This window comes from Pseudorca crassidens, chromosome 15 (assembly GCF_039906515.1).
Source record: "Pseudorca crassidens isolate mPseCra1 chromosome 15, mPseCra1.hap1, whole genome shotgun sequence".
NCBI lineage: Eukaryota > Metazoa > Chordata > Mammalia > Artiodactyla > Delphinidae > Pseudorca > Pseudorca crassidens.
Genome location: NC_090310.1, coordinates 29,434,055 through 29,450,120, shown reverse-complemented (window position 1 = coordinate 29,450,120; position 16,066 = coordinate 29,434,055). Strand labels below are relative to the sequence as shown.

Below are 16,066 nucleotides of genomic sequence, written 5' to 3'. Positions count from 1 at the left end.
ATCCCAGGCCACTGCTTGTCCCCCAGGCGGCACTGCATTCCTTTTGAACAAAATTTGTTGCAAATTTTCTCTTTTAAAAGGTCACTGGGGCTTCCCTGGTGGCGCAGTGGTTGAGAGTCCACCTGCCGATGCAGGGGACACGGGTTCGTGCCCCGGCCCGGGAGGATCCCACATGCCGCAGAGCGGCTGGGCCCGTGAGCCATGGCCGCTGAGCCTGTGCATCCGGAGCCTGTGCTCCGCAACGGGAGAGGCCACAACAGTGAGAGGCCCGCGTACCGCAAAAAAAAAAAAAAAAAAAAAAAGTCACTGAATCATAACAGAATATAACATTTTACCAGAACACATTTTTACAGTAAATAATGAAATAATCATAAGATGGAAGAAAATCAAGTAAGCAACTTAAAAATATCAACCCCTCTACCAAATTTTCTTTAGGCCTGTCTGCCAAGATCAAAGGTGGAAAGGCTCCAAGAAGAACAGGCTCTGCAGTCTGGGAAGAGTGAAGAAGTACAGAGATGGGCTTCCCCAGGATCCTGAAACACACAGACTGCCAGCCCACAGTTAATCATTCAGCACTTTAAAAGGATTAACCATTAATGAGGGATGTGTAAGACCTTTTACAAAAAATTGAAAGGAAGGTTTGAATAAATTAATATCATGCTGTGATCCTAGAAAGGGAAGCTAAGTTTTATGAACATGTCAATTACCTCTAAGTCAACTTAAACATTTAATAAAATTCCAACCCAAATTCAGCCAAATGCATAGATGGATATAAAAGAATATTCCATAAAACACCAGAACTAGAGGACACTGAGTCCAGAGTTCACCAGGTAATTACTTACAACGTAAAAAATGAAATTATATTTACTCATATAAAAAGAGGGATCTAGACCAAGAGAAAACACAGAAATAGACCCAATTACATATTAGAAAATATTTTGTGATAAAACAGGCATCATCAAGATGAAGGATAAAGAAAGCATTATTTTGTGAATGGTGCTAATTGATTAGCCAATAAGAAGGGAGGAAAATCAACTGTGTTCTGTATTTTAAGCCAAAGTAAATCCAGGCAGCATAAAGTGCCAAATAACTTTAAAATTCAAAACGAAGTGAACTAATTAGTGACCAGATTTTTCTTAAAAAAATAAATCAAGAAAAAGAACCACAGATTTAACTACATGAAAATATAGAACTGCTAAATAAAAAATGATAAAGGTAAAATGGCTAGGAAAATAATGGACAGAAATATAACAAAAGGGTTACTGCCCACACCACCTAAGAGGAGGGCCGACATCAACTGACATATCAGCACCAAGTTGGAGAGCAATAGGTAAAGGACACAGGTAACTGAGATGTCCCCTCTCAGCAACCCCACAGCACCCAGGCAGGATGCTTCATATATGGTACCTTCTCCAAATATCTGTAGACTGATGGCCAGCTAGCTTCAAGAAACGAATGTTAGAGAGTATCCTGGCTATTTCTAAGGCAATTAAAAAAAAAAATTTAGGCAATGGAAAGATGTGTATTTTATATATGCTTGTGGCTTGGTGAACCAGGATATCTGCTTTCTACCACAACAGACTAAACACTTCCTCAGTTAAGCTCTCTATAACCAAATGTTAAGTTGTGTCAAATGTTCCTCAGGCCTCAATTTGTGTAAACAATAGAAACACAACAATGACCTAGAACTTACATTCCAAACTGTCCCATTAAAAAAAAAATCTGCACATGTTTCTCTTACTTAACACTGGTTATTAATAATAAGTAAAATACCATTTGACTCCAGGGTGGGAGAAAGAAAAGGGGAAAAAAACCCAGATGCTCAAGGCAAGATTTATTTTAGGTAATCCTTCCAAATTTGTCTTTTTCTTCTAAAAATGGTTCATTAAGCTCAAGTGGGAGTTTACCCAAAAAAATGGGGTATAAATTATTAATTAGAATGAACTCAGTTCTTGCAAAGTTCATATGCAGCAGGATTTTATAAGACCCAACCAGAATCACAAGAGAGTGAAGAAATGTAGTACAGGTAAATTGAGCTAGATTTATTCTGAGAAGAAATTTCATGTAATCATTTGTCAAAATTAGTGATTTGACCAAAAGGTTCATTTTGTACCTTCAAGTAGTTTTTATCCATTTATTACCTTCCTTGCTTAAAAAAAAAGAAAAAAACAAGGGTAAGTCAACTATACTTTAAAAAAAAAAAGGGGAGGAAAAAAGGCTACTATCTTATACTTAGAAAGGTTTTTCCAAAAAGAAGCAAAATTTTGGAAACCTCTGAATGAAAAAGATGAATCATAAACACACAATATAAGCCAACTGGATAACAAAACATCCTTCCAAATCTTGAAATAGCTTCTCCAACTCAAGTACTTGAATGCTGTCATCATTTTAGTGACTGACTCTAGGCTACCCTTTTATACATAATCTTCGAAGGACTTCATTTAGTTTTCTAAGAAGATTTTTGAACATCTATCTGCTTAAGCTTATTTAAGTTGATAGTACTTTGTTTTCAAAATTCAAACTCTGACTCACTGAGCCTTCTTAGTCACCTGAAGCTGTGCAGCTCAAAGTCTTTCAGGTGGACAGAAGACACACCTAATGTGACAGCTTCAGTTCCTCTCCCAGAGTCCCCTGCATGAAAAGCATGAATACAGTAGATTCTCTATGTATAAAACCTTAAGACAATGGACATATTAAAATAGCCAGTAGTATAATTATTTGACGTATTAATAGTATACTATTATAATACCCCCCCAAAATATTGAAGCAATGTAATATCCAGTAATAGGAGGATGACTACATATTTTTGGCTGACCTACTGAGGGAAAGATGACATGGCCATCAATCTGATCACTCATTTGGCAAATAGTGATTGAGCCCCTGCTATGTGCCAGATGCTGGAGAAAGAACACTAAACTGAAGACAGACAATCCCCACCCTCAGAAATCTCCCAGCCCAGGGAAGACAGACAGTAAACAAATCATCTCATAACTATACACATATTGGGTGGGCCAAAAAGTTCATTCAGGCTTTTCCGTAAGATGTTACGGAAAAACCCGAACGAACATTTTGGCTAACACAATAAATACAAACTATGTTGAATACTATGAAAGAAAACAACAAATCTCTCTCCAGGGGGGTAGACTGTGGATGTGATATTTGAGCTGGAATCTGAAGGATGAATAGGGGTTTGACAAGGTGACAGCTGGGCCCTGGGGAATGGGGAGGGAGAGGGCACATTTCAGGGAGAAGGACTAGCACAAAGGCCCTAGTGTGAGGAAGGAGGGGCGAGACTGGATACCAGTTAAGTGCCCACTGGCCTAGGGTAGGGGTGGGAAAGGGGCTTGGACCAGAGTGGTAACAAGGAGATGAGGAGCAGATCAAAGTATCTAGAAGAGAACTGACATAAGGTCATGGCTGATGCAGAGAAACAACATGGAGCAACACGAAAAAATGGGCAACATGAAAAATGTTTAATTTAAAAAGTAGGACACTCAAATAATACATGATTTAGCTAAGTAAAAAAATATATATGGATTTGAGAATAGTGAACCTGGCAGTAGGCTTATCCTGTAATGTGACATGACTTTCATCCTTATAGAAATACTTCTTGAAGAAAATGTATTCCTAAATTATGATACATCCAACTGACAAGACAACCACTGAAAACTTTGACCAAAATTTGTAACGCCACACAAAAAAAGAGATTATGATATAATAAAATTTGAAGTGCAAAATATATCATTGCAGATGCTGTGTGATCAAGCTACATTTAAAAAAATAATAGTCTCTAAACATTTAAGAGGCTATACTTGAAATAGCACAAAATTTTGTTTGCCAGTGAACCATAAAATAATGTAATTATTTAACACAAATACAGAGAAAAAGAATCAAGAAAACTAAAATATATAATCATAAAGATAACATATTTAACAGAAAATATCAATATACAAACATTTCTGTTCAAGTACTAATGTCTTAATATGAATCATGTTTACCTTTCTTTAATGAATGTAATGCTGAAGTGAAGAAGGTCAAATAACCAGGAGGCTGGGGTGAGCCACTGAACTCAAAGTACCCGAGTACTCCAGGCTGCAGAACAAGAGCAGAATTAGTTGCCTGGGGTATCATTGGTCACTGCGTAAAGGGAAATATTTCAAAACAAGAAAGACATGCCATTATAATTTAACAAATTCAATTTGTTGCATTTCATTTTTTAATAAGGCTTTGAAAAAAGTTGCCGGTTAGGGCTGACCTTTCCCTTCATTTAGACAACAAACAGGGCAGCTTTTACAGAGGCAATTCAGAGCTGAAACTTCCTAAGCAGGTCTTTCCACCCTCTGTGGACAGTTCTCCTACATTCCTGGTTTGAAACCTCACTGTCAAGTTCAACCACTCACTTGCTTTTGTTTAGCAACTCCAGGCAAACTAGGTCAATGATCTGTAACCTTTCTTACATTTCTTCCTCAACCTCTTCCCCGCCTCACTCCAAACACACCTTCACACTTACTGGAAATCAGGCTACCTCTGACTGGCTCCACTGGTGCTCAAGGTCATCCTTTAAGGGGCTCCTTCTTCCCCACCACACGCAGAACCCAGCATTCCACAATGGCACCCCTCCTCTCTTGTCAGGTCAGTCTGCTGAGAGCCCTCTCGCTCCTCCACCCCAATTTCCACCTGCTCATTCCATTTCTCTAAGCTTAGCACAGAATACCCCACCATTCTGCCAAACCAATTAACTGTCCTCACCAGACACATTCTGCCTTCTTGTGCAGAATAATTTCTTCCTTATTAGAAGGCCTTGTGGGCACTCGTTCTGTCTGGTTTTGTTCTATATGTTTTAAAAGCCCAACTGTGAGATTCTTGAGGAAAGAGTGCTGGGCTTGGAGTCAGAAGACCTAAGCTCAAGTCTGACAGTTAAATGATCTGGAGTGAACGCTTCAATGTGAAGCTCAGTTTCCTCATCTGGCAAATGGGGACCATTCATCATGGGGTTACTGAGAAGAATGAGCTTGATGAACTATAAAGCACTTGGCAAATGTAAAGGGTTCTTTCTAGCCCTAAAACACACAGCACTATGTTTTTAATAAATAATTTTGGAGCTGATTTGATCATTGGGACAACGTCAGATCCAAAAAGTACAACAGAAATTTAACCTGTTGGTAAAGTTTAAAATTGGTATGTTGTATAAAAGGGGAAATTTCTGATTGTAGTGGAATATGCTATACTATCTTTCAAATCTAAATCACCTGTTAATTCTAGTAAGATTCCATTTTAAATAGATCAATTGGTTTTCACTCTGGTAGAAACTGAGATAGAATGTTTAATCTTAACATCTAAAAAAATCTAGCAAATAACTAATTTCTCAAACAACTGAGGAAATCAGAAAGTAGTCATTGAAACAGGATTTTCTTTTTTTTTTTTTTTTTTTTTTTTGCGGTACGCAGGCCTCTCACTGTTGTGGCCTCTCCCGTGGCGGAGCACAGGCTCCGGATGCGCAGGCTCAGCAGCCATGGCTCATGGGCCCAGCCGCTCCACGGCATGTGGGATCTTCCTGGACCGGGGCACGAACCTGTGTCCCCTGCATCGGCAGGTGGACTCTCAACCACTGCGCCACCAGGGAAGCCCCGAAACAGGATTTTCTTTTGCTAAACTCCTTAAAATGTTTTCAACAAGCTGATCCAGAATTGGCTCAATGTAGAATTATACAGTGTTTGGGTTCTTAAGGTTTCAAACCCAGGCTATGATGGTGTATAAGCCTTTCTACCATGAACAAAGGAAGATAAGATCTTCAGAAATTTTAGTCACTTAGTTAATACTGGATACAAGATAGAAATGAAAAGTAACAGAAAGAAAATAGACTCATTAGTTTCTTTCAATTCTGACCAATCTCCTAAACGAAATGGAATAAATTGGTTCTAAATATTAAGAAATGTTTCATGGCTAATAATTAAATGAGGTGAGTTTCAACCTCTTCTCCCATCATGTTACCTCAGGCGGCTTCACAGGAGGAGACATATGGCCCATAAACATGTATCTCTCTACATGCATGTATGCAACTACATATGTGTTTATGTAAATACACATCAATGGAAGTAAAAACGATGTGAATTCCAAGTCTTCATGAGAAACCCAGATTAAACATTTAAAAATGAATAAAGGTTAGACCATTTGCAGGGGTCCTTTACGGACCTTTCTACAGTGTAAGGGTTTATTCTTGCTGATGGCACCACTGCTACAGTTTTCCAAGGGGCTACATAGCTTCTATGAAAGAGCCTGTATCCTCAGAAGACCTCGTACTAAAATTTCCAAGTAGTTTGACCAAAGAAATTCCACAAACAATACAAACAACCCCATAAGTAAAATTATTTTTACTTTTCATTGCCAAAGAAATGAAATGAAGATCATAAGATTAAACAACTATATGAAAGGATTAAAGGTTGTATGAATTATAAAATACTAGCTCTTTGAAAAACAAGACGGGTTTCCCGGGTGGCGCAGTGGTTAAGAATCCGCCTGCCAATGCAGGAAACACGGGTTCGAACCCTGGCCCGGGAAGATCCCACATGCCGTGGAGCAACTAAGCCCATGTGCCACAACTACTGAGCCCGTGCTCTACAGCCTGCAAGCCGCAGCTACTGAAGCCTGCACGCCTAGAGCTCGTGCTCCGCAACAAGATAAACCACTGCAATGAGAAGCCCGCGCACCACAATGAAGAGTAGCCCTTACTCTCCGCAACTAGACAAAGCCCAAGCCCACGTGCAACAACGAAGACCCAATGCAGCCAAAAATAAATTAATTAATTAAAAAAAAATATATATATATATAAAATAAAACACAAGAAACAGGCAAAGTATATTTTAGGTACTATTTTTCAAATATTCACAATACTGTGAGTCTGTATTAAATTTTGAAAAGTGGCATGTTTAAGGATATAACTTAAAATTAACATTTCAAAATAATAAAAAGAGGAAATAACGTGAAGTGATAGTTATCTGTTTATTTCTATTGCAAATTATCATTTAAAAGTTATTAAACTGGCTCTGGTTACACTTTAGGTAAAATAAATTTTGCAATCATTTCCCCAAAGTTTCAGTGTCTCTCCAGGCAAAGCTGTATTTGAGAAATGATTACACATTTCAGAGTTCCCTCCATAGTTCTTTCTTAAATCTGGAAAAAGGGAAGTTTGGGGAACAAAACACATGTATATTCACATAGGTCTACATCCCTTGTTTGCTGGGTTGCAAATAAACCCAGGGGCTGGTTCAAAGCAGACACCTCGGCCCCTGCCTCTTACTTTTGAGGTTCTCTTTCAGATGAGCAGGCCAAGCACGTGAGCCAGCCTGACCCTGGGCTGAGGTTGGAGTGGAAGGCTGCTGGCACGCAGGCTGTCCCTCTTCACTCTGATGCTCACCAACATGTAAAGATGGTCCAACCGCAGGTTCCAGCTGCAGTGTTTCCATCAGTCCCTCCCAAATGCCTGGATGGCTGCCAGGTGAATAGAACAGCCACAGGAACCTAACTGCCAGCATTCCTCTTTCCTTCATTTGCCCAACAAATCAAAGGTGTAAGCAGGACACACCACAGTCACAAGACACCTCCGTGCCCTCATCTCCTACCGCTCTCCTCTCTGCTCCGCACCCCCCATCCTGTTCCTCCCTCAGGACCTTTGCACTTACTGCTCCTGCTTCCTGGAGGGCTTTCCCCAAATTTCCTCAGGGATGGATCATAGCACACAGGCTTCACTCTAAGTATCTGTTCAAATGTCATTTCCTCAGAGAGGTCTTCTCTGTCTTCTAAAATAGTTATGCCCACCCTCCCTGCTCTCATATCTATCTTATCACCCGTCTTTATTTCTCTTTGTAGCACTTATTACCTAATATTACCTTGTATGTTGTTTCCTAGGGCTGCCATAACAAATTATCACAAACTTGGTGGCTTAAAACAACAGAAATTTATTCTCACAGTTCTGGAGGCTAGCAGCCCCAAATCAAGGTTGCAGCAGGACTGTGCTCTCTCTGGAGGCTCTAGGGAAGAATCCTTCCTTGCCTCTTTCCTAGCTTTTGGTGGCTCCAGGCATTCCTTGGTTTAAGGCTGCATCACTCTGGTCCCTGACTTCATGTTCACAGGGCCTTCTTCCCTGTGGATTTAGGACCCATTCTAAATCCAGGATGATTTCATCTTGAGATCCTTAATTAATGACATCTGTACAGACACTATTTCCAAATAAGGCCACATTCTGAGCTTCTGGGTGGACACAAATTTTGGGGGGATACTACTCATCCCCCTACATCTTGTTTATTTATTTTCCTGTTTGTTGTCTATCTCCACATTTTTTTTCTTTTTTTTGGTGCACTGCGCAGCACGTGGGATCTTAGTTCCCCGACTGGGATCAAGCCTGCGCCCCCTGCATTGGAAGTGCAGAGTCTTAACCGCTGGATTGCCAGGAAAGTCCCCTATCTCCATATTTTAACTCCATGAAACACAAGCTCTCACTTGTTCATCACTACATTTGCAGCTCAGACAGTGCCTGGCACAAAGCAGGCACAAAATAAACATTTGTTAAAGACTGAATGGGGACAAAAAGATAAATAAGACAAAGCTCCTCCTCACCGAGTTTACAATTTAGTGAAGAACAAAACATGAGTACCAGATTATAACTTGACCCAGTCTGTGTGTTTCAACTCCATTTAATGATGTACAGTATATTCAGTACCTCCTATAATGAGGAGGCTGGAAATAGGCTATTTATAGGAGGCCAGCACATCCTCACCAGCATAAAATATTTATTTTCCTAAGTGAGCACCATTTGCAGTATGGCATAAATTTCAGCAGATGGTGTACATGCCCTCTAGTGGCCAAGAGAATAGTTACCTCAGTGTGTTTTTTTCCTCAGTGGCAACTGAAATATTTCTGCATTAATGTTAACTCACACTTAGAAAATTTAAAGCTACTTAATTCACAGTCGTATAGAACTATGAGTTAACAGAAACAGTATCAAGTTATGTGTGTAACATTCAGGGTACAAACAACCCTCTTACTAACAAACAACAGGATAACAGCAGGTACCAGGCAGTCTACTAGGTTTTTCTCCGAAGTGCTCAGGTTTCTGTCACCTGGCAATTTACCCAATGCCCTGCTTCTCCCTCCAAACAATCCCCAAGCCTTCTCCTATCTCACTTAAAACAACTTGGTTTACCAAAACTGCTAAGAACAAATGAATGGATGTGTGCTAAATCACTGCTCTTAAATAAATTATAGAAATTCATGAAAAGATTTCAAAAATATTTTGGCTACAGATATAAGAGTTCTAAATAATACTGTTGGCATTTGGTGGGTAGATTATAAGGTACAAATCAGATAATTCTGTCACATTCTTTAAAATATAAAAAAGAAAGCATTATTGATGTAGAAGCTACCGACATTTAAGACAAGTATGTCTAAAAAATACTGACAAATGAGCCCTAAAACTGTGACCGTGAAAGTGACATTACCATATTTGGTTCTATCCCCTTTCCAATCAACTTAATGTCTATCCAAAATAAAAATGACACTGGGTTATGTTTGCCTATGTTGTCCACAAGTAATAAATTAAATTGTCCTGTCTGTATCTTAAATATGCAGAAGAACTTTCAAGGAAGAGGAATTCTACAACTGGAGTAAATGAAAGAAGCAGAATTTCTTAACATGGTTTGCAACAAGATGACTTAAAGTTCCTGATCTCCCTCTGCGGTGTCCACCAGAAAGTCCACTTAGTTTTTAGCTACATTCATTATTTATAAGGCAGGTATGATTTTAGTGCATATCTGGGAAGAAAATTCTGGACTCTACCCAGCCTCAATACTGTGATTATCATACATAGAACACTCCCAGTTCTGCAGAATAAATGCTAATGACCCAATTAATAACAGGAAATGGTAAAACTCTACTGCTTTAACAGTAAGTCAATAGCCACGGCCCATCCTTTATCACTAATTATTCTTAGAACCATTCCTAAAGATGAAGGAAAAAAGTTACAGTCAAATTAAGAAGCTGACTTTCAAAAGTTTTCCTTCATGAAAAAGGAAGATTCAAAAATGACATTAAATAATTAAATATTCAAAGTTTTAACCTCTAGATACATAGTGAAGTTTCAAGTCAGAGACCTTAAACATTCCTTTGTGTACAAGGAAGAATTTTGGGAGCCAGAAGACCTAGGCTACAGTCCAGTCTCCACTTAGGGTACATCACACCCAGTCTGTACCTTATCTTCTTAATCTGTTGAAAGGATCTACAATTTCCATCTATCTCACATGGCTGTTGGGAAGATTAGAAGTAAAAGCACTTGAAAACTGAAGGGCACTTACCAATGAATAGTCTATTCATTTTTTATTTGCTAATAATGTCTAAAGTATTTTGGAATCTACAGAATAAAGTATTTGAACCATCACTCTTTTTTTTTTTTTTGCAGTACGCGGGCCTCTCACTGTTGTGGCCTCTCCCGTTGCGGAGCACAGGCTCCGGACGCGCAGGCCCAGCAGCCATAGCTCACAGGCCCAGCCGCTCTGCAGCATGTGGGATCCTCCCGTACCAGGGCAAAAACCCGTGTCCCCTGCATCGGCAAGCGGACTCTCAACCACTGCGCCACCAGGGAAGCCCATAATCATCACTCTTTTAATGTCTTTCTACAATGTTCAGTAAATTAAAGGCAAAATTGTTTTCCTAAAAATTACATCTCGGGGAACTAAGATCCCACCTGCTGTGGGGCAACTAAGCCTGTGTGCCACAACTAGAGAGCCTGTGCACCAGAACTACTGAGCCCGCTCACTCTAGAGCCCCCGCGCCACAACTACAGAGAAACCCGTGCACCACAACAAAGAGCCCGTGTGCTGCAATGAAAGATCCCGCATGCTGCAAGGAAGATCCCACGTGCCGCAACTAAGACCCGATGCAGCCAAATAAATTAAAAAAAAAAAATTGCACCTGGTTTCAGTGTCATATTTTATAAACATAAAAGTATGGAGAATGATGCGTAATCTGATTTGGGTAGGTTTGAGATATCTAAGTCAAATAAAATATTTTCCATTGGTTAAAAACTTCTACTCTTCTAGGTAATTCATTATCAAATCATCTGAAACAGGCTTTTAAAAGGATTCATCTGTAGGACTTATAAAAATTCAAACCAAGCTAGAATTAGAGCATTCCTGTTTATAATAGCAATAGAAGCGTATGTGAATAGAGTTCAGTATACGTATAATAAAAGTTTATGTCAATATGGGAAGTTGTTAATTTCAGGGTATCATCACTTCCCAAGTAATAAACCCTAACTACACAATCTTATGATGATCCAAACTGTTCGCAAATATCTGGATTAGAGACAAACTTATGAGTAATCAATGTGTGTTTTTAAAATGAGGGGAAATTTATCAAATGCACTCCTATAAGACGTCACAAACACATCTAGAGATAGAAGCAAAAAACAAAGCCATCCTAACAAACCTTAGAAGTGCCACAGAAACATTAAATAATTATTTCAGCCCAATTTTGGTATACCTAAATTTAAACACATTTGATATTGAAATCTATATAAAAATATAAATTAGGAGACAAGGCTCTTGATCAAAACAAGTATCTTTCATACTAAGACTTCTTTAAATCATCAAGACCCTTAACACATTTAGGATGCATACTTTTTAGGGGGGTGATTGTGGTACAGACAAACAATTTGAGTAGAAAGTTGAATATCAGGGACATCTATTGATGACAACATAACTCACTCCTGGCTCTAGCTCCCCACAGGTAACACTCCAGAATTTTCTAGTTAAGGCACTGCTTAATTTTCATCTTCTTTCTACTGATACTGTTATAAGCAGATAAACTTGCAACAATTAGATTGTGGCATTCTGTGTGCTACATGAAAAAACGTGTTTATACTAGGACCTGTGGGGCATCCTTAAGGCCTTATTTGGGGAAACAATAATTGAGAGCAGTGGCTCTCAACTGAGGTGATTTTGCCCCCCTAAGGGGCATTTGACAATGCCTGGATATTTTTGGTTGTCACAAGTAAGAGGGGGGTGCTACTGGTAACTAGTAGGTGGAGGCCAAGGATGCTGCTAAACATCCTGCAAAGCACAGGACAGCCCCCAACAACACAGAATTATCTGATTCCAAATGTCAATAATGCTGAGGTTGAGAAACCTTAACTTAGAGGAATGTCTGAAAGTATATTATGCTCCAGAGTGGGGCCTCCCAAAATTCCTTTATCTTTCCTATTTATTTAACTATCAAAAAGCATGACAGTGGTTTCATTTCTGGATCTGGAATTTTGTCTTTATGTTATCTTACAGAGAGTAAATGAAATTGATATCACTTCTTCCTAGGCAGTATTTGGTATGTTTCACAAGATAAATGGCTTCACATTTGAAACCACGCTGGGCATGACTCCCGAGTTCTTTCACAATTAATCAAATACTGCCTCTTGCCAACCCAACAATTTCATCTCCGTGAAAAGAAGCCCAGCAAAGATGATTCTAACGTGATAAAAGCCATCTACCGCTTTCGGGAGGCACTTGAAAGGCTGACAGAAGCTATACAGCGTCCCAGCTTGGCAGCACTCTCTTGGGTCTCATCTTAAAGGCAGTCTCATCATTGCTGTACATCTTCTAATTAAGTGGGCTGCCAAAAAACAACCTTGAGTAATGTTGTATGGACTCAATGTCAGACTTGGAGCATAATCTCTGAAAGTGCTGCTGGAAAGCAGGTACAAAGAATGCAACTGCTCAAGGTCAGGAATCATCCTGGCTGCTCAGTCATAACCATGCACTTGTCTCCCCTGCAGATCCAACTACAAAGACACTACAAACATCTTAGAGGCAATAAATAAAAAAGGAGTAGAAAGATCTCTGATACAGATGCTCAAAGGCATTGTGTCAAAAATACTTTCCCAACCACAAATGATGAAACTTCTTCTGTCTGCCTCTTTCCAGCCTCTAAACTTCACCAAAGCCAGCAGTCAGGAGGGATTATCTGAGCCAACTCCCTTATTTCAGAGATGAGAAATCTGCATAAAATGCAGAAATCACAGATTTCTGTCAGGGCCAAAACCCAAGCGTCCAGAGTGCTAGCTGAGTCCGTCTTATCACATGACCTCTGCTAAGAACTATCTCAGAACTCTCTGGATACAAATCTCTGATAGAGCTGGATATAATAATAAAGCCACCTCTCTGTGCTCTTTTAAGGCTAAGCAATCTCAATTTTTTCCACACTCTTTTGGTGTAGGGTAAGTACATGCTGTATGCTATTTGATGTTCCACAGCTCTTCTCCCATTTCTTTATTTTTTAGAAGATACTGACTGAAAATTTAAAGAAAAAACCAGAGGGTACCAATCTGGGCATGGTGTTCTATAAAAGTCCCAACAGAAGCTAAGCTGGAGGAAGAACTCTTGGCCCTTAAAGGTCATTTTTTATCACCTTAATTACAAAACAAACAAAAGGTGTTTATATCAATATAAGTTGGGAATTCCGGCAGGTGCTGTGCACATTTTGAGCTCTCTCAGTAGTGCTAAATATCCAGGATTTTTCCACAATGTCATTTTCACTGATAAAATTTCATTTATTAGGACTACATCCTAGCAGGCATTTCCTTTTTTTTTTTTAATTTCATCCCTGTTTTACAGATGAGGAAATGGAGGCATAAAGAGGTTAAGTATAATACCAGCCGGAGGCCACACAGCTAATAAGGTGGAGATGAGTTTGGATTCAAGTCTGTCCAAGTCCTGATTCTTCACCATTTTGCTGGACCACCTCCAGTGACTGCTTGTCATCTGGTGCAAATCTATGTGAAAACCCACATCATGCAATCATTGCACCTAAAAGTTAAAAGGAATCTCAAGAAAACCCTGTTCCCGGGCCCTGACGCCTGACAAATGAGTGACCTGCCCCAAGTCACAGACCCAGTTAGTGCTGCCAAAGGGACTAGGCCCAGGCGCCCTGCCTCCTACTATAGCTCCTGCCCAAGTGCCTCCCAGGCAAAACGGGAGCAAGCCCATGAGGGGCACAGAAACCCACCCTTTATAAGAGTCAGGAAGCATTCACCCTAATGCACATCTGACAACTACAAGCAGAATAACTAGATAGTAACACTGCTGCTTAGAGAATCTGCTAATAGTTAACATAAAGTGTTCCTAACATAATTGAAAAAAGCTGTAAATGATGTTCTAGGGAAAGAAATTCACATCCTACCTACATAAAATATACATAGTGTAAAAGGTAAACTTCAACCAAGTGGTAACTGTTAAATTCTGAATTACTGAGGTGTGGATTCATATGGTTTTTATCTCTGTCAGGTACTTTTGGTCTTGATTTTGTTGTAGCTAAGTATCATTTTTACTTGTGCCCCAGTATGATTTTATACTTGATCCAATGAATTTTTTTGTGGAACTATTTTTATAATTTACTGAGATTGTTTTAAGCTTTATACTGGCCTCTCAATAAGCTGTCCTGAACACACACTGAGGATCCTACCAAAATAATCCATCAGGGGTTGACTGGCAATGGGAAAGCAGTAGAGAAGCCATGTTAGGAAACTTTCTGTTAATGAACCTTGAAATTGTTATGCACTTAATAAAACAGAAAGGAACATATTCCTAGTTTTGTTTTGCTTTTTTAAAGCTAAACTACAACTGACAAGAAAAACCACGGATCTGAGTAAAATGCTGTAAGCAACAAATAAAATTTTTGGAAATCTGTAGCTGCATAAAAATTATAAGTTAATTTTTACATACTCTAACTTAATTGTGAGACAAACTGAAAGTCTGTTAAAAATTCCTGAATAAAAAATAGATAAGGTTTTGCAAGTATTTTACTCTCTAAAAACTCACTTGGCCAAACTATCCCTATAATCAAGTATCTCAAAAAGCATTTAATTGGGGCTTATCTCTAATGTGATCTTTTAATTGCTACAAATCAGGAGGTATAAAGACTCTTCTAATATAAACAATCCAATGCAACCCAGTGAAGCCTGGGGGAATGGGAGAAGATAGGAAAGATAGGTACCTCATAGTTTGAGAGAAAATCTAGTAATTCTGATTGAGATGGGATGTAGAGAAGTGGTTTCATCACACGGCGGACAAACTTCTCAATGTAAACAGCACTCATGGGGCCTTTGTATTCGATTGGTCCAAAACTAGTACCAAAAAAATAAAAATTAAAAATAATACATCACGCATTAAACCTGTAATATATACCTGAAATCATCAACATCACAAAATGAAAAAGTCTTGCTTTAGGATCCCAACTGTTTCATATGTAAGTAGCCTTCCTTGTCTCAGGAGGTAACTGGAGGGCCAATTAAGAACAAGCATTTTATGTAAGGGGGGGTACAAGGGGCCGTTACTTTTTTATATGAGCATAATTCTGCAAACTGAATTTCAGATCAAAGAACATTCATTCTAGTCTCTGAAAAAAATTAATTCTCACTATATTTCTTTAAAAAACAAAACAAAACAGACAGACGACCCTGGAAACTGACCAAATGCCAAAGGATTCCAGGATCTTAACTACACAATTCAATTGGGGGTGGGGGGGACGTAGGGGCAGACTTTCCAAGTCACTCCAAAATAAGGAACAAATTGAACAGTTGGTCCTTGGCCTACTAAAAAGTAGTTATTAAATATTCTTAGATACACTTACACAAAGGATCACTAAATGAAACTTAAACCTATTTAAAGCTTTATTACAACAACAAAAAATTATATGAAGGTATGAAATCAGGGACCTATACAAATGATCTTCCTTATTTTCCCCTCCAGTTGTGCTTGGGAATGCACAGGAATTTGATTTAGTATTGCTAAGCAATGCTTCCAACATTCAGTTATCCTAAGCTAATCAGAATCCTCACATGGCTTTCTTCAATCTTGCACAAAAGAGACATTGCTCAAATATAATTGGATGGTATGTGGTGGGGGTGAGGGAGTATGGTGAAATTCACCAATTCCATAACCATTCTTCTCTCTAAATAGAAATTGACATTAAGCTTACCTTTAATAGCAACAATAGAGCACAGTAAAGAAATGTATAAATGGTGATC

The 16,066-nt window shown here is 39.0% G+C and overlaps 1 protein-coding gene across 5 annotated transcripts in view; it reads right to left on the bottom strand.

Annotated features, from left to right (window-relative positions):
- The window catches only part of TXNDC11 (thioredoxin domain containing 11), a 66,298-nt gene that overhangs the window by 36,718 nt on the left and 13,514 nt on the right, over nt 1–16,066 (bottom strand). For 2 of the 5 annotated variants that reach the window (XM_067706624.1, XM_067706620.1), the window contains 2 exons: nt 15,034–15,163; nt 3,999–4,092 (listed from right to left, as the gene is read on the bottom strand). In XM_067706624.1, coding sequence (XP_067562725.1) covers nt 3,999–4,092; nt 15,034–15,163 — 224 coding nt within the window. Of the gene's footprint in view, nt 1–3,998; nt 4,093–15,033; nt 15,164–16,066 lie in introns of those variants that run through there. The other 3 variants (XM_067706622.1, XM_067706623.1, XM_067706621.1) reach the window with 2 other exon arrangements.